Raw genomic sequence first — 25,668 nt, forward strand, 5'->3', positions numbered from 1 at the left:
GAACCCTGATCTCGGGGATGCACATCTGCAAGCCAAGGGAGTGTCTTACATTTACTGGAGCCATTTTCCAGACAGCATGGTTACAGCTGAGATACTATCTGTTTTGAATGACAGAGACTTTAACAGATCTCTGATGTGACCCAGTATTCTGTGTACCAAAGCAAATGTCATCATTAATTTTTTATATAATCTTCCAATACCAAACACAGAAAACAGAGCATAATTCTTTTACAGTGGAGCTGGGCTTCGGAGGCAGGTCCATGTCTTTACTAGGAATGGCTGCAGATGGATTCGTTCAAAAGGATTTGTAGGATTAGGAGACAAACTGCCTAAAGATATTGTATAGCATTCTATAGCTGGTTCTCTTTCTAATTTGGACAATTCAGGCAAAGATAGAAGTTAGGTTTTATGGTAAATAAATAACAGAGCCCCACTACTTGAGAGTAAAAGCACACTCCAGAGAAGAAATCAACGTTCAAAGGACATCTAAAAGCCTTCCGGTTCACCCTGCTGTTTAAAATGAGTGCCTGCCGCTACTGCTGAGAGTGTAGCCAAAAAGCTCAGGTGTGTGGTGCTGAGAGCGGAGCCGTAACTTAGCAACCCCAGCAGGAAGGGCGGTGCTCGTTGGTCAAACCCAGTTCTTCCCGAAAGGCTTTGGACTGAAAGCTTCACAGCTGGCAAACCCCGAAGGTGAGGAATGAAGGCCCTGGAGGAGCAGAAATGAGTTAATCTGCTCGCTCCTTCACACAAGTGAGCACGAATACAGTGTGCCCCTCTACGTAAAAGATGACTTCAATCGGAATTTCAAAGTGAAACAAAAAAGATGTTTTAGGACTCCAGGAAACACCGCATAGAAGAACAAAAAGCAAACGGCAATCTAAAAAAAATTACCTCCTCTGGAATAAATGTGCGCGCGCGCGCACGCACACACACACACACACACACACACACACACACACACACACACACACCCCTACCATATTGAAACACTATAGCAAAACAAGAGATTCTAAATTCATTAATGTACGTTTACAGCAGAGTTCTCAACCTGTGGGTCGCGGCCCCTTTGTGAAAAACATCTATCCTCAAAAATATTTGCATACGAGTTATGAGGTAGCAATGGAGGTAATTTTGCGATTGAAGCCACACAGCATGAGGAACTGTATTAAAGGGTCACAGCATGAGGAAGGTAGGGAACCGCTGTTTTGGAGGATTGCTCTTCTGAAAAAGAATCCAAAGTGTTCTGTTTCTTTTAAGTCTGTAGCAGGGTTCGGTAACAATTTTCAGATAAAATCTAAGAGCCAGATCCTGTGACATCGAGTCATGCCCACGAGACCCTTGTGTGACACTTTATGTTTCCTTTTATAACCTGGGTTAAGATTCAGAATGGAAAAGGTGTTGTAGTGTTTTTCCTGACAATAAAAAACTTTATTTTGACATTAGAGGATAGGGAAGACTAGATGCTGATTATTGGATTATTGTAGGCTAAATTATTGGAGGGCAAGAACGAATTCACAAAGAGGGTCTTACTCAAGACTCCTTCAGACAGGCCTACAGTTAAACATGACATAATTATTCCACAGCCAACGTAATGTTGAATAACTGGAAACTGGCTGATGAGGCGATTTTTATTAACGTTACCACCACTGTGAGAAAAGCCAGTCATTATAAAACAAATGTCAACAACAGGCTGTCTCCTTTTTCCCGTATTATTTTGGTAAAATGGAAATTTATATCAGATAGGTAATACATCTGTTGGCCAATATTGGGTCTCTTTCTAAGACAGACTATTGTTAAAAGAATATATGGGGAGCAAATGCAGGAAGAAGTAAAAATTGTCTTCAAAAAATATTTATATCCCAGAGAAACACACAAACATTCATCTTGCTGTGAGGTTGCTCTGGGCGAGATTAAAGTTCAGAACCGACTTCCACAATACTTGTGGGGATTTGAAGGATTAAAGAGATATAATTTTATCAAGATGCTTCACAGTTCAGCGACTTCTCTAATATGTAAGCCAGTAAATTTGCTTTGGGAAAAAAATACATGTTGATAAATCTTCCCAGACATGTTTCCTGTCGATTGATACGTTAGGATGTATTTTAAGTGAGATTAGGATTGTCTGAGTTAGGTGGATTTAATTATTAGTAATTACCCATCTGTTGTCAGCCTATGGCCCTTTATGGCAGGTATCTGGAGTGTGGGTCAGGTTCAACTGTATATCTTCTCAAACACAGATTTAATGCACTATTGATGAAACCATTACTCGAACCAAATTAAAGTCTAGGCTGATGTATTGGCCTACGGGGAGCTGTCAGACATGAAAGGAGCAATTAGTATTCATTACTCCGTACTCCGCAACATTCCGGTTTTTAATGGACTTCAACTTTTGGACTATACTGTATCTATCACAGACACTGCACATACATTTATTACTACCAAAAAAAAATAAATAAACTAACAGTGCTCTTAAAAGCCCCTTCCCAAATAAATGACTAAAGTAAATACAAACACTATTCGTAATAGTTGAGAACTTCTGTGAGCTTCAGAGCTCTTAGCAGGAGGATAAGCACAGGGTCGGTCCTTCCTGCTCCCAGGGACTGTGACAAAGGATCGATAAGGGATATTATAGCTTTGTGATACTTATAAATTCTCCTGCCCCATTTTTTAAATTTTAACACCGTCTTGTCTTTGAACTACAAAGAAAAACATAGAGACTGATTCAGAAATGAGAGGAACAGACACACTTGAGGAAAATGTTCTGGAAAGCAAGATCCACTGGCAAATTTACAAGTGTGAGTGAATTTGGGAGGGACCTAAGCACTGGCCTCACATTCCAGTCCTTTGCGTTACAAGGTCACATCTCTCTGCACAGGCCACGCCTGCCTTCCCCCATTATCACTTCCTCTTACATCATTTTCTCTCACTTTTCATTTTATTGAATTGAGCAAGTAAAAACAATTTGTACTTCTACCCATCTATTCTGTTTCCATATTTCCTTCAAGCTCCCGTATACGTAGGTTTTTTCTTAAGTTCCTTATTTTAAAAAGAATGTGAGTTAAATGAAGGAACAAGAATTTATTCTGCTTTAAATACATCCGATATTTATGATCTCTCTCTAAAATATTAAGATTTTACTGTTCCAAGTACTTCTTAATCTCTCATTGGGAAAAAGAGGGCACCTACAGATTTTTCATTTCAAAGTAAGAGTAGAGACAGTGCAAAAGGTGGGTGCGGTCCCTCACAGGAAGAGGTAGTTAAGAGTATTACTTATGGGAGTCTTTGTTGTTATAAAAACACCTACAGTGATTTTTCCCTAACCTGGCTTTCTGAAAGACATCATAATTATATTTTAGCAAAGAGAAAATAAGCACTGAAAGTTTGAAAAACCAAGTGATAGCTTTGTGTGTGTTATAGTGTGTGTGTGTGTTATCTTGTATGTGTGTGCATGTGTGCCTATGTGTGTTATCTTGTGTGTGTGTGTGCCTCTGTGTGTGTTATCTTGTATGTGTGTGTGTGCACGTGTACCTTTGTGTGCTATCTTGTATGTGTGTGTATATATGTGTGTTATCTTGTATCTGTGTTTGTGTGCATGTGTGCCTGTGTGTGTGTCCGCGCATGGGTGTGTACGCATGTGTGTGCACATGTGTGTGTGCATGTGTGCATACATTCTCATAAACATTTATACATGTGCTCATGTAGAGGCCTGAAATCAACTCTTCTTCCTCAATAACTTTCCACCTTATTTTTGAAGCCAAGTCTCTCACTGAGCTTGGAGCTCACCAACGATCTAGCCAGCAAGCCCCATCCTTCTGCTTTGGCCTCCCCAGCACTGGGATTGCGGGCATTTGCTGCTAAACCTGGCTTCCATGGGTTCCAAAGACTGAGTTTAGGCCCTTACACTTGCCAAGCAAGCACTTTCCTGACTGAGACATCTCCCCCAGACCCATGGCATTAGCTTTTGAGACTGATATACATAGACTCCATAACACAACTATTCCATTGTCGAGAGCAAACTTGGAAGATCCTTGCATTGTGATGTTCATAACATGTATACAGGGACAATCTATATTATTTGGAGCTGTGTAGCTTCTAATATAAAAAAAATAAAATAAATGCTTGGCAATAAGAACTTCCAAGTAATACAGGAGAAAGCGGCAAAATTGAACACTGCAATGGTGAAAGGGAAGGCAGTGTGGAGCTCAGTGGAAGAGGGTTTACTTAACACACACCAGGTCCTGAGCTAGGTCTTCAGCACTGTAAAAGAAGATAAAGGAGAAGAAATAAAGGGATACTCAAGAGCCAAAAGCAGTCAATAAACCTTAGAATGAAGCATCAGATCAAACAATCAAGTCCCATTTAAACTGCAGATGGTGTGGCAGACTCTTTATACAGTCCCATATCAAACAAAGCTAAGCAGTGTATCGTTTGTGATCATACACACACAGGAGAATATTATCGTGAAAATGGGATGTTCAGAGAAATGCAAACTTCTGATTGCTCTCGGAAGAGGAGGCAGAATAGGAAAGGAGGGGCCCACGTGGCTTGGGGAGTCACCAGTAATGCAAATGGCAAATGCACACTGACTGCTATCTTTTAAAAGGGGTTACAGATAGTTGTAAGCTGCCACGTGGGTGCTGGGAATTGGATCGAGTCCTCAGAAAGAGCAGATAGTGCTCTTAACCACTGAGTTACATCTCCAGCTCATACACTCCAGATTTTGTAGTATCTGTTAGCATTCTGTCTAAGCCCCACCCACAGTTACCTGGCAATAGCCAGGTATGCTCCACCCCACAGTTACCTGGCAATAGCCAGGTTTGCCTGACACTGTAAAAGAGGCTGCTTGCCCCCTCCTCACTCTCTTACTTCTGCTTGTTCTCTCTTACTAGGCTTGCTCTTACCCTCTCCCCTCTTTGTCCCTTCTCTCCCCATTCCCCTCCCCTATTTTCTCCACGTGCTCGTGGCTGGCCCCTCCCCCTCCTCCTCCCCCTCCCTCTCCTCCTCCTCCTTCTCCTCCTCTTCCTCCTCTTCCTCTTCCCCCCCTCTCTCTCCCTCCCTCCCTCCCTCCCTTCCTTCCTCCCTCCCTCCCTACTACCCTCCTAACTCCCCTCCCATCCCCTGAACAAACTCTATTCTATATGGTGTGGCTGAACCCTCAGGGGGAAGGGATTTCTCGGCATGGTCCCGCTGAGGCATCCTTTCCCCCAGACCTCCATAGAACATAATCCCCCCTCTTTATCCTTTTATTAACACAACAGTATCAGCATTAAGTACTAAAAGTTTTTTTTTAAAAACAAACAAACAAACAAAACCCCTCAAACTTATTTCTCCTGGGAATGATGAAAGTATCAAGGAACATAGAGATACCCCTTATCCCCAAACTTTTGCTGGTCGCCTCACAGCTTAATCTGTGGTTAGTTCGCATTCCTGACACCAAAAGACAATGTCCTACCTCAGGAGCTGAGGCTCAGTCAGTCAATGCTCACAACCAGCCACATATTATTCCTAGCATTATTAGTTAAGCAGTCAAAGCCAATAATATCCATTAATAATTAAATAATATGCATGCTGAGGTCAGGCTATGGCCTAGGGTAAGTCTGTCCATATTGTATAAAGCAGTGATTTTTCAGGCTGTGCTTTGCCCTAGGAGACTCCATTATACAAGCAGCTTTTGGCTCCACTTTGAGAAGATTGAACACAGCTCCTGGATAGCCTCAGAAACTAGGACTGTCTGGTAGCATCTGATGCAGACTGGGAAAAGAATCCTTTAAATTTGTTGGGCTGTATAGAGAATGTAGGGGCACACGGGTATATTAAAATTACACCAGGAAAACCGCATCTGATAGCTTATTGAACATACCAGACCTAGGAGAGGTGTAACTCCCTCCCCTGAATCCCTGGCAAAATGATGGGCATCTAACATGGTGATGGCACAGCCCCAAGGCAACCTACCATCTGGTACCTGGTATGTAAGTAACAGGGTGAGGATGCCTTACTCAACTACCTGCCTGTTTGCCTCTCAGGACCTGGCCATGGACTGTTACTTCCTGTTTCTAACCAGTTTCCTGCTCTGGACCCAGTTTGGCCTTTCATTAGGCTGAAATCTACAGCTTCACTCTCAGCCCTGTTTCCAGCAGGCCCCTTGGCACCCCCTCCCACAGGGTCTGGTTCCTTATCTCATCAGTACAGTCTCTCAGCCACTTTTGAAACCTCTGGGACCCTGCTGCAGCCATTTAAACATGTGTTTGTTCAGAATCTCATGGGTATGAATACAGATATATTTACTGTGTGTGCTGTGTGAAATGACAGTTAATATTAGTAAGTAAGACTCAGATAAAGTCACCTGCATTCATCTCAGCCAAGCTATCAATGTCATGGAAGCTCCTAAATCTTGTCAATTCACTGCTTTTCCATAAATTCTGACATCGTGACCACCTGTTTCTGGCAAAGTGCGCTCATGACAATATACTGTGTTCTTTGATCTTTTTGTTCCCCACCAGATTTGAATCAAATCAAAACGAACACCCAAAACCAAACACCAAAACAACAAAAAACTTGGTGGAAAGCGACGATAGCCTTCTGCAAAACTCCTCTGACCACTACAGGATACCATGGCACATGCATGCTACCCTTATTCCTAAATATCCAAGATTTAAGAAGAAAACAACCCCGAAAGGTAGAAGAATAAGAGTTCGATTATATACGTAGCATTAATAGAAATCAGTATCAGCTCATCTGGAAGAGTTTATTAAGGAGCACAGGTGTGGCAGTACAAGCCTGCAATCCCCGTGCTTAGGAGGTGGCGACGGTGGTGTCAGGAGTCCAAGGTCATCTCAGGCTATACACAGAGTATGAGACCAGCTAGGGATATAAAAGATCTGATTCAAATAACTGAGGAAGGGGCCTCGAGAGATGACTCCGTGGTTAAGAGAACTGGCTGTTCTTCCAGAGGACCCAGGATTCCTGGCACCCACATGGCAACTCACACCTGTCTGTAATTCTAGTTCCTGGGAGTCTGACATGCTTGCACAGGCAAAACACCAATAAAAATAATACTTTATTTTTAAAAACTGGAGAAGGAAGGAAGGAAGGAAGGAAGTGTGGAGGGAGAGATAGGAAGGGAAGGAAGATGGAGAGAGAAGAAATTGAGTCTCCCTCCACATGGAACTGTCTGTGCCAAATAATATCCAAGACAACCTAGCTAGGCTTTCTTGTTCCCTGTTTTTCTCATACGAAGAAAAGGTACTCTCTGCTCTTTTAACTGGATGTCATTTCCCTGAATCACCCACTATGGTAGTTAAACTACAACTCCCTGTGGCTGTGCTGTTTACCAGTTAGCCAAAATCTGATTAAGCTCTGATTATTTACTTGACAAAGGACTGGAAATAACTTTTGATCTGCCCTTTTCCCTCACCAGTAATGCCCAATTGATAATCATAACTGAAATTAACTACTCCCCTGCCCCATGTCTGTCTGTCTGTCTCTGTCTCTCTCCGTCTAAATCTGTGTCTGTTTCTCTCTGTCTGTCTACCTGTCTCTTTGTCTGTCTTTGTCTCTCTCTGTCTTTCTGTCTCTGTCTCTGTCTGTCTCCTCTGTCTCTGTCTCTCTCTATGTCTCTGTTTCTCTGTCTCTCTCTCTCCCCCTAGGTTGCTAGGGATGGAACTTAGGTTGTCAGGCTTGGTGACAGGTGCCTTTAGCTGCTGAGTCATCCTGCAGGTCTAGATACTTCTTCAGAATAAGTTGTTCTGGTCTGACACTGTGAAGAAACTTAATGACCCCTGCACATCTTGTGTCTAACCTCAAACCTCTGGATCCTCCTGACACCACCACTGCATCCAGCTTCAGGAGAAGCCATGTCTTAAACTTACCAGTGCTGAGCAATTTCAGATTACCCAAACTCATACGTGATGGAGAACCATCACAATTTTTATACATAAATTATGCTGTTGCAAGTTGATGTTAAGGCTTGAAGAATACATATTTCACTGACAAAAATTTTAGGTCTTCATAATAGAGCCAGCGTCTTAATGACAAGGATTTCAGCTTAGCGCATCCCAGATTCTACACTGTACTTTTAACACATCACGCAAAGCTGCAATTATATTTGTGTTAGGAGTTACAGTTTGTCAGGTGGCTTATTAGATTTTCTAAATGCATGTCTGGGTAAATTTTGGTTTATTAAACAATTATAAGCTGTCAGTCACTCTAAATTGATTTATTTGGGAAGTTGTATAGTAAATACCATAATAATTGACTGGAGACTAAGAGTTAGCCAACCTTACGTCTGCCCACTTCCACTTCCAGGAGAAATTCAATGACACGAAAGGAGATAGACACCAAAGAAGAACGAGTTTGGGGACGTTTTACCTCAGTGCAGAAAAACAAGAAAAAATGAACTCAGTGCAGGGATGACTTATGTGTTCATCTGTACAGTTGCACGAGTGTGTAAGTGAGTGAGGAACTGCCCACAACTGTGTGGTGGTGCCTATGCGGAGGTCAGAGGCAGGTGCCCACCCTTGCCTTCCACCTCGTTTGAGACAGGCATAGTGTTAGTCTTACTGCACACACCAGGCTAGCCCGCTTTCGAGAGTCTGTGAATCCTCCTTCCTCCGTCTCCCACCTCACACACTCGGCTCTATGTGGGATGTAAATTCAGACCCCATACTTGCTCCTCCATGTCTCTATCCTCAGAGATGACTTCTCCACTAAAGCAGCCCAGTCTCTTGCCCCAGGCAGGCCTGATTAAAGATGTAACTCCTGCTTCTGACTGGCTTAGAAAGGTGACAGAATGACTCGCCTGAAGTGGTTTGGATGCCCCTAGGAGGATCTTTAGGCATGTAATGTCCCAAGGGGAATGAAGCCACCTGGACAGTTATACGTATGACTGGGGCTTAGGCAGCATACAGTCCCCTTTGTTGGTAACCTGACACTGGGTGTGTGGGTATGGTCTCAGGGATCTCTAGATAAACTCTCTTTTTGTTTAATGTGCCCGTGTGTGTGTGTGTGTGTGTCTGTGCGCACGCGCGTGCACATGTGTGTAATCTGTATCTACTAAGAGTTGTCACATGACTTTTTAGATGCTATTATATTACTACATGCTGATAAAAAATTGACCATTTAAAGTCTATTTTGAGAAAATACTAACTAAGCACAGGTGGTGTGCTTTTCAAGTTGCTGAAGTTAGAGTAAGCTGTGTGAACTGGACATGCTGGACTCTTCTCAGACAGACAGATTATTCTCAGTCTATAATACAGGAAGTAAATCCCTGGGGGAGCTTGCCAAGAGGAACAAGGAGTGAGTACTGGTTGTCTGAGGTTGGTTTGTCTGTAAGATACAGGTGTCATGGAATGGAGCTCAGAAATGTCACCAAGTAGATGCCAGTGGATGATGCCTGTGTATGAGGCCGAGAACCAAAGATAGTGCAGTTCATTTGGCACAAGACATAGCTTAAACAAACAAACAACACAATACGTACTTTCCTTTCTTAATGGTGTTCCTGCCAAGCAGAGGACCCAGGACTGGATCCACTGTCTCCTTGAGGTTCTCAATTAGGATGACATCACCAAAGGCCAGGGCCATCTCAATGGCATTTAAAAACCTGAAAGTGTGGTCAGAATGGAGATAGTAAGCACGACAGTGTAAAGAGGCACGGGAAAATGTTCAAAATTATCATGATTAAGTTGTATCTTATGTAGCTATTTTAAACAAACTTACAGGAAACTTTATAGCGCAGTATAAAGAAAACTTTTATCAAAGAGTGCTTGGTCCCCTCTCCCATATGTGTAGGATTACACCAGAAATCAGGGGCCCCATTTTTGAGAGAAGTTTTGTAGTCCAATGTAAACCAATTGCTTCTGATAACAATCAGTGTTTGAAATAACTGCAAAGGCTCTAAGTATTGTAAATATAAATTCACTCCATTGGTCTATTTAGAACAAACGAGGCTAAGGCTGGAGAGGTGGCTCAGTGATTAAGAGCTCTGGCTGCTCTTCCAGAGGTCCTGAGTTCAATTTCCAGCATGGGATCCAATGTCCTCTTCTGTCTGATGTCCTGTTCTGTCATGTAGATATATATGCAATTAGAGCACTCACATACATAAAACAGATAAATAATCTTCAAAAAAGAATAAAACTAAATGACTGTGGTTTTACATTTTTTAGTTTTAAACCCCTCTCTCAGTCTCTCTCTCTTTGTTTCTCTACCTCTGTCTGTCTCTGTCTCTGTCACTCTCTGTCTCTGTCTCTCTGTCTCTGTCTCTCTGTCTCTGTCTCTCTCTCTCTCTCTCTCTCTCTCTCTCTCGTGTGTGTGTGTGTGTGTGTGCGTGTGTGTGCGTGTGTGTGTGTGTGTGTGTGTGTGTCTGTGTGTGTGTTAGGCCAAAGGCCAACTTGTCTCTCAGGAGCTGTCTGCCTTGTTGTTGGTGACTGAACTTGATGCTGGCCAGCAGCCCCCAAGATGTGCATGACTCCATCTTCCCAGTGCTGGGATTTCAATCCATATCTTGCTTTTGCTGAGATTGAACCCAAGTCCTTATGCTTTCAGGGCAAGCACTACTGACAGCCATCTTCACAGCCCTTGGCTCCTATACCTTTAAGTCCCGTAAAGTGGTAAACCATTTCTTAACATCATGCTCTCCGATAACAATCTCTCCCTAACTGAAGTCATGTTTGAGATTGGCAAGGTCTGCAGAAACTCCGTAGTTCACTATGTACGAAAGGGCAGGAAAGGGCTTAAGGTAGGAGGTCCAAAAGAATCTGTCAACACTGAATGAAGGCCAACCAGAGCTCAGGGCGTCTATTGCTGAACCTTCACTGTTACGGGACAGAGAGACAAGGCACCTAAGCAGACTCAGCTTTCAAAAATGACCAATAAAGCTAGTCTAGGAGATTAGGCATCCAGTGAGGGAGCCCGTAACCATGATAGCATCCTCCCTAGGCAACAAATCCATCCAGAGCTGTGACTGTAACCATCATTGGACTACAGGTGTAATTCTTATGTCGCCATATACCTAGCACTCCAGTAAAGGAGTGCATCACATTTCCGGTCTTAGCCCAGGGAATTAATGTATTTTCCATCTCAGATACAATATGTTTTCCCCTTCAACCAATTGGATGCTGCCAAACATGAATGCCTTTCAACAGAAATGCTTTATAAGAAATATGAGCTAGAAAACCGACAAGTGGGACCACATTGTGATGCTGTGGAGTGGTATAAAGGTCAAGGCTTTATCCGATCAGACCCACTTCCCAGCAGGTAACACCCACCTACCCTTTCTGGCCTAAGTGTGTGACTTTCAGGTCAGGCCCGTATTTATTCTTGATCCATTTAATTCCCTGTTGCTGGGGATCGATCATCAGGGGCCAGCGCTCGCAGTGAGTTAGAATGGTGGCATTTTCAGTTGACATCCTGTCGCTGGGTAGCCCTTGGTTATTCCAGGTGGCAATTGTAGCATCGTCTGTCAACGTGGCAATCATGTCCAGGCCTTCCGCTATTGGGATGGAAACCTTTGAAACCAAAGTTGAATGGGATCAGCTAGCAGCACGGCAGAGGAGAAGGGCTGATTGCGGTAGACAAGAAAATGAGCCCGAAGCCCAGAGAAGAAAATGAAGTCGCCGGGGGGACGCATGTGAATTCTCCACAGACTGCTCGAAGTCAAATGCAGCTTGCATTGTGAAGCTGATTGAACACAGACCTTTCAGAATCCTGTCAGCTGTGGACTCAGGACCTACGTTATTAACTGCATCCACCTTGCCTCCCTCTCTGGAGTGGGCTAGTCAAGTCTGTGCAGTTTGCTGAAACCATGCCACCTTCACTGGAATGGACAAGATGGTAAGCTTTCAGGGATAAAGCCTTGTGCTCCCCATCCTGGGCCTTGGAACCTTTTCCCATTTCTGGCATTTTTCCTGACAGTCTTTCCCATGTTTTCTTTAGAATCTCAGCCTTGCTCTCCCATCCTCCTGTTTTAGCCAAACCTGGCTTTCCCAAGCCCAGCAGCTCTCAAACCCGGGCTGCCTGTCTATTAGAGTCAAATGACACCTTAAACAGATCTCTCAGCAGGTTTCTCCCCTTCAGCCCAGAGGCAGCTCCGACTGACATTAACACAGTTAAGCAGTTTCTCTTCTTTGTAGCTTTGTTCACTGTGATTGTGGGCCAGAGAGGCACGGCCCAGGAGCTAACCTCACTTAAGGGTTTCCTTAAGTGGAGACACTTCATAGTCTGTGTGCTCCCATCTCTGAAAAAGGGGTGTGGGAAGGGGTGGCCATTCTTCTCTGAAGGTCATGCTGACCACCACCCTGCCGTCCTTAGCTGAAACATTAGCTCAGAGGCTGACGTGGTCCAGTTGTACAGCCCCCTGTGTATCATTTCACCTTACTGATCACTTCCCTCTGGTGCATTTTGGCTTTCCAAGTTTTGCTATTAACTCTCAAATACCTGAATGCATAGGGAGAACCTATTTTCTGTCCAAGGTAGCACCCTGGGGGAGTGTGTGGTTACAAGGAGACCACAGGCATCTTCCTTTTTCTGTATTCACCTCTTTCCATGTGTGATATCACCATGTCTTTAGTATATGATTGCAGTTTCTGCTCTTGACCTCAAAATACACCTTCTTTCTGCACACAGACCTCCACACGTGTGATATTATCTCTCTGGATATCAGAACACATCAAACTATTTTATCTGACATTTCAAATCCAATTCTCTGAATTTGCACCTCTCTTCCCTCTTCACATACCTTAACAGCCTTAGGACAGCTAGGCTATTACCCTACCATGGGCTTTCTTTCTCATTATAATAAGTTATACACAACATAAACATTGCTATTTAAATACCTACAGTCCAGTAGCAATAAGTATCATGGTATCATGGGGCTATCAACCACCTACATCTACAGACCTTTCTCGTCCTCCCAAAACTGAATCTCACTATCTATTCAGAACATTCCCCCATCCCCTCCACTCCAGCTCCAGGCATCTACCACTTCTGTGTCTGTCATTATGAATCTGACTTCTCTGCCTCGCTCAAGTAGATTCTTACAGGATTTGTCCTTATGCCAGCATCATTTCAGTCAGAATCATGTCTACTGGACTTATCCATGCTGCAGGTTTCTTGTTTTATGTCAAATGATATTCTAGTCTATGCCCATGCCACGTGAAAGAAATCTGTTCACCTGTCCCTAGGTTTCTTCCACCTCTTGGTTTGTCATTAGTGACACTTCTAGGTACCGGAGTGTGCAACCATGCTGGAGTCTCTACTTTAATTTCTTTGGGGGCATATATCCATGAGTAGGGTTATTAAATCATAATTTTAATTGTTTAGTTTTGATGTATCTTACTATATTTTATCTACTTTCAGCTAAACTCCGGTTTCTAGTTAGCCTCTTATGCTTTAATTTTCTTCTGCTAACCCCATGAACTCCCTGCTTCCTTCACTTCTGGCTTATCTGCCTGAAAACTCTGTGCCTGGCTGGATTCAGTATCTCTGTCTTCTCATGTCAGACCTTGAGGCAAACTTCATCATGGTGACTATAGTCAAGATAAATGAAGACTTCCGCTCCCTTGGGCAATCCCTATGCCAAGATGAAGTTCAACCCACTGTTCCTGATGGAGAATGGGGGGTTAGAACATGTACCTTTACGAGTTCTGTCACTCACCTCCACTCCTCTGTGTAATGTCATCTATATGACAGAATTATGGGGGACACAACACACCTCCATAAGAGAATGATAGAATGATGCACCGATTAATCTACACTTCCCTTTAACTTCTAACATCCAGACTCAAACTATCTGACGTTCTTCTGGGTTTGCTACCTAGCACTGCAAAATGATCGAACAAGCAAGGGCTGTGCTAAAGGAGAGAGGCATGCTGGGAGATGGGGTTTTGATCCTATCTAGTTTTGGATAAGCTTAATTGAAAAAGGAGTTGATGGGTGGGAGACGCAGGATGTCCTCAGAGAAGACATCCTAGGCAGAGGAGGAAACAGTGCAAAGGGCTGAGGTTGAACTACTTGGAAGATTTATGAAGTGGATGGCAAGACAAGAGCAGAAGAGGAAGGAAGTCAGAGTGAGAGCCAGTAAAGCAATCAACAACCTGTAAAAGTGTGAAGCTTTTGTAGAATGTTTGGATTTTGTTCTAAGTGCAATGGAGAATCATTCAAGGGATTTAAGAAGAAAATGGACTAGATGATACATTCAGAGGCAATTTAAGGGACAGACAACATATCCTAGACTTGTAGAAAGGTGTTTGAGGGTTCTTATAGCAATGTAAGAGAATATGATGGCTTGTGGCAGCATGGCCGTACTACAAGTGGCAGAAAACACTTGATTCTCAGTATATACAGCTTCCTGAATGGATTGGGTGTAGATGTGGGAACATGGAGGTAATGGCAGAGAGCTGCCAATAAACACAGGAAAAGCTGAGTGGAGGAATTTCTAAGGGCAAGTCAGGAGATCATACTACTACATCTGGGGCAATTTTGAGACATTCCCGTACAGGGGCCACATAGTCTGAGCTCATCTAGAGTGACCAGGAGTGGGCAGAAGAGATTGGCTCTTTAAGGATTCACACAGAAGGCAGAGTAAATGAGTCTTAACAATGGTCAGGGATAGATTAGCCATGTTTCTACACTGTCATGTTTCAGACATCAAATCACTTCATGTCCTTGCATGCTTTTAAGTACTAGTCTATTCTGGCTTTCTGTGTCCCCTACAGAAGGACTTGGTTGTAATTCCATAGTTTTAAAGTATATTTTAATATCTTGAAAGACAAGTGTATCTTATGGTTCTATTTTAAAATTTTCTTGGCTGTCCTTAAAATCCTTATCCTTCAACAAACTGTACAATCATTGAGTGAAGCGAAAACACAACTTTCCTTGGGGCTCTTGAATTTATTCATTAAATAACCCAGGACCACTGATACATTTAGACTATGTACATAAAATCTATATAGTAATATAGATTAAATATATTAAATTAAATTATATATTAAAATTAAAAATAATACATATTAAAATAGTATGTATTGTTCAATCTATGTGCGTTTCTGAGAACATTTGAAGACAACCAATTCTCAATGTTAAGAGGAGAGTTTCTTCCAAGGTTACCTTACCAATGTCTAGGTTGTCAATAAATGACATGCTTGATTTACAGATTGATAATTTTCACAAATCATACTTGATAATAGGTTTGTGTCCAAACCAATAGATGGCCTAGGATATCCCCCAGGCAAACTGACAGACCAAAGACAGGCAGGAGATACCCACAGACACACAGAGCTCCTATATACTGAGGAGAAATACAGGAATTGCTAGGAAAAACAATTCAGGGTAGCATTGATGAGCTATCACAGCTTCTCTTCCTACCTCCACCACCATCTGCCATTGCCACCCTGCCACTGCCACCGCACACATCCAGGATATGAGTTCCCACCTCTCTGTGGTAAGCAGCTGAGAAATGGCCGTTGATTGCCTCCACAAGGACAGGTACTTGTTACATTTATGTGGTGCCTTCTGCTGGGTCCTGTAGAGACAGGAGATTCTCTCCTCCCAACAGAGTCTCACTTTTCTCACAAAGCGTGGAGTGGAGTCCTTTAGTTTAGCTATGCCCAGAGATGAGCAGGAGAATGGGGCTGGTCCATTTAACGACTGTCTTTGTTCGGATGGTGACTTAAAAAACTCTAAGGGTACAGAGCTGTGGTGATTGAAAACCACATGGGGTTTCCTGGGGGAGAATCTTCAGGTCAAAGATAAACAGGCTTCAGTGGAAATTAATACTTATTAGCATATATTACATGGAAATTGTAATTTTGCTTTGGCCACATATTTAAGAGGATCATTTGGACAAGTTAGTTAATTATAGAATCTTTATGATCTCTTCAAAACAGTTTATTTTCTCATAGACTCCCAGGTTTAGAATTAAACGGGGAAAAATAAAAACCATCTGATGTGAAATTTTCTAGAAGCTCAAATGACATTAGACTAGCAGTTGAGGACCAGTTTTAAAATTAATATAGGAAAAAGCAAGTTTCTAGTGTAGAAAACACTGATTGATTTTGCACATTCATTTATATCTCAGCACAAGTGAGCAGGTATACCATAAAGCCAATACTCAATAGCTTGCATGTTAGCAGTGAATTTCCTCATCATTCTGGAAGAATGGGAATTCATTACTGCTAACAGTGAGAATAGAAAGAAGGAAGCATTAAAAAGGGTACCTGTCAGTCTGCAGTGGTTCCAGGATGACTCAAACACAAGAAGTGTCAAGCATGGAGAAGACAAGACAAAGAAGATAAAAAAGAGGGGTTGGGGATTTGGCTCAGTGGTAGAGCGCTTGCCTAGGAAGCACAAGATCCTGGGTTCGGTCCCCAGCCCCGGAAAAAAAGAAAAAAAAAAGAAGATAAAAAAGGTAAAAGGAGAAACAGACACCAACCACTTTAAAAACTCAGAAAGACCTAAGAACCGGGCAAAATCAGCAGACTGACTCATACCTAATCAGATCCTTGATGATATTTAAAGACCAATCTTGGAATTTAGAGAATAACACGCATAATTTTATGTAAGAAGCCCTCAATATACAAGTAAGTTTTGAGATTATAGGCATGTGAAATAATTCAGTTACAATGCCATGAAAACAATGAATTATGTGCCTTTAGGGATAAGATTCTCCTAAAACATCGATTTCCTTTAAATCACCGACTTTCCATTGGCATGAAGTTGGTTGTGAGAAGAGCTGCTGTGGACCTTGTGGTGTAGATTTACACATAGAGGGTTGAGGATGTCTTGCCATGCTAGTGAAGGATAAGTAGACTGGGGGCAACTTGGTCAATCACAAGGGTGGTGTCGCAAGAAGACTGTGGTCCGGATGTTAGGTGGGCTGACTCCTTGCTCTTTGGTGGGAAATCAAATCAATTTAAAATTTTTGCTCCTGTTTTCTCAACCACACATGGGAGATCTTAAGCCACAGAATTTCAAATATCTCAACCCTTTGACTTTATCTATGGATTTCATGGTTCAAATGTACAGTAAGCTTTTTATAAATGTCATTTTACAAAATGCTGCACTTTAGTTTGAAGGTAATCTTGGAAACTCGTTCATTAATGTCAAGATTAGTAAGAAAACAAAACGCTGCGTGCTGTTCAATAATCTAACACGCTGACTCTGCTTCCTATTGTCTTGTGAAATGCACCCTCTAACCACGAGTCTATGCTCTTTTCACCTCCAGGTCCAAATCATCATTAACATGAGATAAACAGAACAAGATGTTAGAGAGGCTACTACAGAGGAACAAGGTACCCTGGCACACATACAGTGGTCACTGATGGAATTCCTTTGCAACAATTTTCTCATATTGACAGAGTGAAGGATGGGCCTCACCTTCTGCTGAAGAAATGGAATCCACTTGCAGTCCACCAGTTCCTGGCGATACTGTCTTGTGAAGGACCCAATGTAAGACACAAACGCTGCCGTGAGCAGCACATCTCCACACAGTGTCTTCTCTTGAGTTTCAAAAGACTTAATGGACTGACCCCATCGAATCTTCTCTGACTGAAGGATAAAATTACCCACATGTAATTACAGGGTGAGCGTCAACTTGCAAGTACTTAATGCAATTACCTGACAGCACAGTTCAGGGCTACGGCCTCCTGCGCCATCTCTAGGGGAAGAGAGTGGAACTGGGTGGAGCGACTGCTATAATCTTTTGCATGTCTGAAACCCATCATCACCACACAATTCTCCCACTCTCTCTGGCCAAGTTCAGCATCACATGACATGAGCTCATTCACGTTTTGGTTTCTCAGTTGTACTAAGTCTTTAATCACGATGGGGGGCCTTCTTAACAGGTCAATCAATCGCTTCCCTGTCCCTCTGGGGAATAGAGAGCCAAGACCTGCTGCTGCAAGTAACTGAGATGTTAGGATTTTATGTAAAAAATCTCACTGTGCAGTGCTGCCTGGCCTCCAATTTCCTATGCTTGTACTTCAGTCTCTCCAGTGCTGACATTCCCATGGCTGTGTAATGCCATGATCAACTGCTAGGATTCTTAACATCAGCCTGGCTAGTCTTCATTTTCCTCCCCACTCCCCACCCTCTTTTTTGGCAACAGCACTATACTACCTAAACCAACATTTTTTACTTAATATATTGGCTATGGGCTGATCTGACAAAGAAAATTGTCAAACATCTTTCATGTTAATTAATTAAAACATAAAGCTTAAATAACCACTTATTCTGAATTCTGTTAATTAAAGAATGATTCCAGTAGTAACCAAATTCAGGCTACTTTTCTAGTATAATCATTAAATCAGTGGAGGGAGCTCTGAGCCATGTTAAATGATGGGAATCAGGGACCTAGCTGGTCTCAGTGACGATACACTCAGAAACTGTGTTGAAGTCCTTCTTACTTGATAGGCTGGTCATTTAAAATCTGATTTACAGGTTAAGTATGTAGAGCCCCTAATATTGGATTTGTATAAAACCGTGATAAATATGTATGGATTGTCTGAGCTGCAGGATATAGTTCGCCAATCCACCCCATTTTGAGGCATGTTGGAAATTAAAACAGCATTCTAAGGACATGTAAGGTGGTAGGAGCCAAAATAATCAGCAATTTCATAAGATAAGGAAAGAGAATCCTTAGACCCTTCCTTCCTTTCAGGGGAAAATAAGGCCATAGGAAACATGACTGACAGATGACACAAAAACTAGGAATCTCAGATTCCTGTAAACCATAAGAACATGTGTGTGTGTGTGTGTGTGTGTGTGTGTGTGTGTGTGTGTGTGTGTGTGTGTGTGTCCTGGAGCTGTTCTTAAGAGCATTCGGGACACATGTGAGCAGTTCCCAGAGTTGGTCAATGGTCTCCATTACCATCCTAGCTGCACGGTTAAAGACAGGAAGTCCAGCTCTTAGTCCTCTTTTCAGAATTCATTACTTTCTTTGCTGAGCCACAAACAATACATCTAGTACACTCAGGGCGCCTCTGCATCTAACCCCCATCTGTGTTGTTGCTTTGTAAAGGATAATAAAGTGTGCCTACCTCATTCTCCAAAATACCTCTGGACTTGAAGATTTACTAAACACAGACTTATTGGCTGTTGAGAGCGTCAATAATTACATCCCACCACCCCTGCAGCATAAATCATTACTGACACTGGCTAACAAGGGTTTAAGAGTTGGAACTTGTCCTGTAATAAATTTCCGGACAGTTAAAAATCACTATAATTTTATTCTAATGCATTATAGACTGCCTGTAATGTCATCCTGGCTGGGGTGACCCATTTCTAATTTTGAACAGCTGTTCAGCTCAGGAGTTAGTTAATGATTAAATATAAATTGCCTGATTTATTAGTCTGAATGGCTGAGCTTCCAGGTCAATGCTATACAGAGAAAATCATCAGTCTTGATGCTTTTCAGAAGTTAACTGTCTCCTGTGCTAGTCAGAAAGAATTTTATCTTCACAGGAAAAGAGCTGATATGTTCAATTAATCCTTCAAAAATATATTTTTCCTACTTAACAACATACAGGCTTACCCCCCCCTTTCTTATTGTCTAAATTAGTGTTAAGTCCAGGCTTTGAGACTATTACTGTGAATTAGAGATACTGGGAAAAGCCTGTCTCTGTCGTGATAGAATCTTTAAGTACCTCAGAAGCAGTCTAATTGCATCATATTTTTTAATGTACCTTGCAAGTGATTATTCTCTCTGCCTGGGATTAGTACACTCAGGGCGCCTCTGCGTCTAACCCCCGTCTATGCTGTTGCTTTGTAAAGGATAATAAAGTGTGCCTTTACAAAGATTCAGAATATATAAAGCTCCTTTTGTCAAAAAAGTTTATATTTGGAGAAAAAGAAACACACAAAACCATATATGTATGCCCCCCTCCACCAAGACCCTGGGAACATTGTGGAAGATTGGGCAGAAAGACTGTAACAGCTAGAAGTCGGGGAGGATCCAGGCCCCACAGTATCTTCTGGACGTGACAGGATCCTTGAACTCATGAACTCACAGCAACAGTGGTTGCCAGTACAAGACCTGAACCAGATCAAGCCAGTCAGCGCTCAGCAAGAATAGAGGAGGGGCTCACTGAGGAGCTTTTGTCAAGTGAGAGATGCTGAGGACAGGAGAGTCAGCTCTCTTTATCTGTATAGCCCATGGTGGGCAGCCCAGGGTCCGGTGAATGGCCCTACACTGTGCACATATGAGCAGAACCAACTGGACTTAGCATGGAATAAAACAAAAGGAAGAGGAAGGGGAGAACACAAAGTTGGGAAGATGTTGGGGGAGGGGACTGGGAGGAGATGGAGTGGGTATGACCTATACACACTACATTCATATATGAAGTTGTTAAAGTGAAAGAGAGATGATACCTTGTCATATGTGTACATCTCTACTAGGAGGTACTGTGAGAGAGTGTAGTACAGAGGAAGCAAGAAGCACCACAGGGCTGTGTGAGTGTGAGTGTGTGTGAGTGTGATCTTGAGTAGAGAAAGCTAAATACATGGGCACACCAAGGTCTGAGGGAGCCATATGCTAAAAAGAGCTTTTGGCAAAGAATTGAGGAGTCAGTTTGCCTGTAATATGGACCTGTGTAGCCACTGAGGAGGAGAAGGCCAAAAGCCACAGGTAGACTCTCCGAGGGGGACCAAGGAGGGCACAGAAATGCAGCAGGAGAAACGTGGAGGCGCCCAGGGGCCAAGTCACTTAAAGTCGTCAGAGAGTGCTTTGAGCAAGGTGATTAGCTACTAGAGAGCTCAGGCAGAGTGGTGGCCTTGGGCTGGCTGAGCCTTTACACTGCTTCTCAACTGCCAGGAGAGAAACAGACCTCAGTGAGCAATGAGGAACATGGACCAACTCTAGGGAGAGGCTGGCGATGAGGACCAGGGAGGGAGGTGAGAAGCAATAAAACTGACTTCTATAGCAGAGACACAGACTCTCCAATGAATCGGTTGCTTGTGAGATACCATGAGGAACTAAGGCCAATCCAAAGAAAGCTTAAAAGGTTATGGCCAGAAGGACAAGAGATTGGTGGGACTGAGACTGTGCTCACACTGTAACGTGAGCTTCAGAAGCTTGGTGCGCTAGAGTTGTAGCAAGCTTAAATTGGATTTTAGAAGACAGTGTAAGGTTGGCGTGTTGGCTCGTGCTTGAAATATCAGTACTTAGGAAGCTGAGGCAAGAGGATTACCATGAATCAGAAGCCAGTCTCAGTTACACTGTGAGGGTAGCCTGGGCTAGAGAGTTAGACTATCTCAGAAGTGCGTGAATTGGGGTGGGGGGTGCAGGAAGTGTGTGGGTGGGGAAGTGTGTGTCTGGGTGTGTGGGGGCAGGGAAGTATGTGGGTGGGTGGGGAAGTGTGTGTATGGTGTATATGGAGGAGTCAGGGGTGTATGTGGGCAGAGCAGCAAGCCGAGTCATGAGAAACCAGGCCACTGTGCACTCCTGCTCTCTCACATCCTTTTACTGCTAACAGAACCTAATTTTGAATAAGATGAGCAAGTGTCCAACCCCTCACGATATAGACTACGATGGAGTGAGCCACCAGTAATTCCATCTCCTAGCCTTCCAGCCTATTTTGAAGTTAGGAGTGGCCAGTCCAGTTCTATAAATACATTTAAGTGGGAGTCTGCCAGACCACATTCCAGGAAATTCTAGGTACATTCTAGGTGTTGTATAAAAAGAGAAAATCTCAGATACCTCTATTTTCCCTTTCTCTATGGAGGGATTTGGAATGGCAGTGCATATCTTCAACTGTAGCAGCTATCTTGGTCAGGAGGCAAAAAGCATGAGGGTCACTGGCCTCGTGCCTGGCACGGAGAAGCAGGCAAGAGAGAAGTATCTTGTCATTGGTCACCTCAGTGAACACTTACCATTGTCTTTCCTTGGTAATTTAAAAAAATACGTCTAAGCAACTATAAATCAAGTTTTCTATCAATTCCACCTATTCTAACTACTGCTATATACTTCCCATCTAAATGCATTCGTTCCCCATCTAAATGACCGTATGCTTCTCAGTGATTTATTTTCGGGTTGTATACTTTTAAACATCCATATACTAATATTGATATCCTGTCATCCTGTCACCTAGTGCACCTTATGCTCAAACAGCATCACTGAGATATAATTCTTCAACTATGAAGTTTACTTTTCAAAGCACATAACTGAGTTTTCAGTGTATTCATAACCTTCCCTCCTATGTAAGTTTATAATGTTTTTCTTGCTTGCCCCTCCTTGACCCCAGAGATCCTTCTCTGAGCCCTAGCAACGTGCCCAGCCCTTGACAATTCCTTGTCCTCATAAGACTGCCTACTTGAGAAGTGTCATATACCTGGGTCTTTGTTGGTTTGTTAGTAAGATCTTCTTAGGGTTTATCCATGCCATGACACTGCATGAATAATTACATTTTTGTGAATCTTCTGATGAATCTGAGTTCTTCCTAATTTGGAAGACTTTGAACACTGATAAACAGTGGCATGAGAGCTTTCATGGGGGGACTTGCTTTCATTTCTTCAGGGCATACACTCATGCTTGCACCTGCTAAATCACCGGAGAACCTCATGTGTAACATTTTGAGGAGTTCCCAAAGTATCTTTTCCCCCAAAGAGGAAGGTCTATTTTACTTCCCAACAAACAATACACAACAGTCACAGTTTCCTCATAGTCTCACCAGCAATTTCAACTCTCCATGTTTTCTGTTATAGCTTACCACATAGGGCATGGAGTGGGTACCTTGTAGTGCACTTTCCTAGTAACTAATTTTCATACCTTTGGCCTATTGTAAGTTTTAGAAGGAGAAATATCTGCTTAAGTCCCTTGTTTATTCTATTTTCGCAGGAAACATAAGACTCATCACAACTGCCTCTGGATAATGCACTTTATGTATTATCCAAATCCCCATTTAAGGGGAAAAAAACAAACAAGAAACAAAACAAAACAAAAACAAAACACAAAAAACATAATAGAAGAACTTCAAAGACTTGTCTCAATCATTTAATATGATACAACAGAACAAATAAATTCTGGTATCAGCAACTTATCATGTCTGAGGTCATGTTCATCTGTGCATGCTCATACATGGAAGAGTTAACGAGAATTACTCTAAGACTTTTAGCAATAGAAAGTCGTCCATGTTAGTGTCCCAGTCACCCATAAGAAGGGTGAACACCACATAACACAGTCAGTTTTAGTATAGCAGTATGGTCTGCTGCTGTCAGTCAGTGGCAAACAGCCTAGTAGGTGTCCTGAGCTCTATATTATATCTTAGGGGAGCCACCAAAGAGAGAAAAAAAGGGAGGAATAAAATGAGTGGGTGACCTACCAGCCAGTACACCTCATCATCTCAAAGTGGCTAAAACACAACTAAATCTGGACAAAATTGGTATTTTTTAAATAAAATGTTATTTAAAAAACTTGCAAATAAAAAGAAATACTTAATTAGCCAGTCATGAAGTCTACACATCCCAGTGAACTTCTCTAGAGTTAGAACAGCGGTCCTCAAGCTGTGGAGCTCCGTGTTGCATTTTACAGTAATGAAAAGCCATGAAAGAAAACAAAACTAATTGTTCAAGTTCTAACTCTGTCGCAGATCTTTCTTTTCTTTCTTTCTTGTTTTCTTTCTTCTCTCTTTTGGTAGTAGAAAATAGTGAAAGTATAAAAGCCAGTGTCTATCTGCCTTGACTGTTTTGATATGGATATATACATATATACACATATGCAAGTATACACACAGACATGTTTACACATATGCACATAGACATGTATACATATATCATATCCAAACACTGATTGGTCATTTTTTCCTTTGTTTTTAGGCAGAGTCTTGTATTAGTCACTATGACCTTGAACTTGCTTTGTAGCTGAGGATGACCTTGAACTCCTGATCTTCCTGCCTCCAAATCCCCAATGCTGAGCTTATAAGCATATACCTCTGTGTCTGGTTCTATTGATTGTTGACTTCCTTCTGGTAACCCTTAAGTCTGGGTAATGATTAAATATTCTTCAATACTATGTTTAGCTAGTAACTGAGAACAAATAATCATCCAATCTAGAGTCACCAGCCTGAATATTTCTGTGAGAGTTCTGAAAAAAAAAAATAACTTGCCTCAAGTTCACTGACTAGTCTGTTGGCCAAGTCAATCGTCTTATTGGTTTGATTCACTTCTTCCTGACACCGGACCTTCTCAGCTGTTGCCTTTTCAAATGAAGCTGTAAGTCTTCTCAGATTATGATCCAGATCCTAAAAGAAGGAGTCAAAATCAACTTCAGAGATGTTTTTAGTTATAACAAACATTACAGACACTGGAAGACACCTGTTGACCCAAAACGAGTCCCCTTCTTTCCATTGCTCTTTCACCACTCATATTTATGGAAGAAAAGAAGCCATGATGGAGACAAATATGTCACAGGCACCCTAGACAATAGCTTGCTATATGGTGAGCTATTTCCTGCTTCCTCTCTCCTGAGTAGGGTGCACAGAGGAACTGAGTTGAGTGATGCTCCCTATGACTCGACTGTATTGTGAGTGCCAACCCCTTTGTCTGGGTACATAAGTCCCATTCTTTAGGAGTAGCTATGTCATTTATTAGTTTACAGCAGATGCTATCTCACTCTGAGGCCCAGACTGCTTTGATCTGTCAACTGCCCTCCCTTTGCCTCTGCTGTGCTCGGGTTATAGGTGTGTGCCTGTGCCTGGCTCAGTGACATCCGTGCCAATGGTGGAGATTCGTTTGTGCTTTTACACCTTTCGCCTCTTCATTCATTCTGTATAGAACTGAGATAAAGAAGGAAGATGTAAGTTACTGGACCACTTCAGAATGAAACAATTGGACTCATTGGATTTCTCTTCTGGGAATTAGTTGTTGAGACTCAGACATAATATGTTGTCTTATCAAAAAACAAAACAAAACAAAACAAAACAAAAACAAAAAAAAAACAAAAACAAAAACAAAAAACCCCCCCAAAACTTGGATATGTCGATTTGGTAGTGGGGATTGCTTCATTTATAGGGAGACCATCCATCTTCAACCCTGGATGCAGAAAAGCAAACTAAATAATGAAAGATCAAAAGCTTTTTCTTATAAGGAGATGCAAGATGAGCCAGTGTCCGTTCTTGAGAGCTTCGAAGAGACATTATGGGAGCTTTCTCATATCTTGAGAGGCCCGGCCGTACTTTCTCCTGTCAGTCATATGGTTTTTAATTTGTACCTTAAGACATTTTAAAAGAGTTCACATACAGTCAAAAAGATATCAGATGGTTATGAAATGTCTCACTGTGGCCATCTTACTACTATTAAGTTCTCAGAGACCTAAGACTTACAACACTGCTTTTATAAGGACATGCAAGGTTTTAAGATCTCTTGATAAGATACATGGTGAACCACAACCTATTTTTTATTCACTTTATTATTTCAAGATTGTTGGTTAAATGTGTGTATGTGTGCACCTGGGTATGTGTATACATGTACTGGAACCCACAGAGGCCTCGGCCATTGGCTCTCCTGGAGCTGAAGTCACAAATGGTTATGATTTGCCTAGGGTAGATACTAAAACTCAAATCCTCTGGACAAACAACAACTTCATCAAGAACAACTTCTATCTCCTGAGCCGTCTCTCCAGACCCTTATTTATTTATTCTTTGGGATAAAGCCTCACTATGTAGCGTTGGCTGTCATGGCACTCAC

General features: G+C 42.3%; 1 protein-coding gene across 1 annotated transcript in view; it reads right to left on the bottom strand.

Moving 5' to 3' along the window:
* The window catches only part of Dnah11 (dynein, axonemal, heavy chain 11), a 316,147-nt gene that overhangs the window by 56,791 nt on the left and 233,688 nt on the right, over positions 1–25,668 (bottom strand). Inside the window, exons 62-65 of the mRNA XM_087554982.1 lie at positions 24,090–24,224; positions 17,368–17,538; positions 11,266–11,501; positions 9,476–9,598 (exon numbers count right to left, since the gene is read on the bottom strand). Of these exons, the coding sequence (XP_087411108.1) occupies positions 9,476–9,598; positions 11,266–11,501; positions 17,368–17,538; positions 24,090–24,224 (665 nt within the window). The remainder of the gene's footprint in view (positions 1–9,475; positions 9,599–11,265; positions 11,502–17,367; positions 17,539–24,089; positions 24,225–25,668) is intronic.

This window comes from Rattus norvegicus, chromosome 6, assembly GCF_021556685.1.
Source record: "Rattus norvegicus strain SHRSP/BbbUtx chromosome 6, alternate assembly SHRSP_T2T, whole genome shotgun sequence".
Taxonomy (NCBI): Eukaryota; Metazoa; Chordata; class Mammalia; order Rodentia; family Muridae; genus Rattus; species Rattus norvegicus.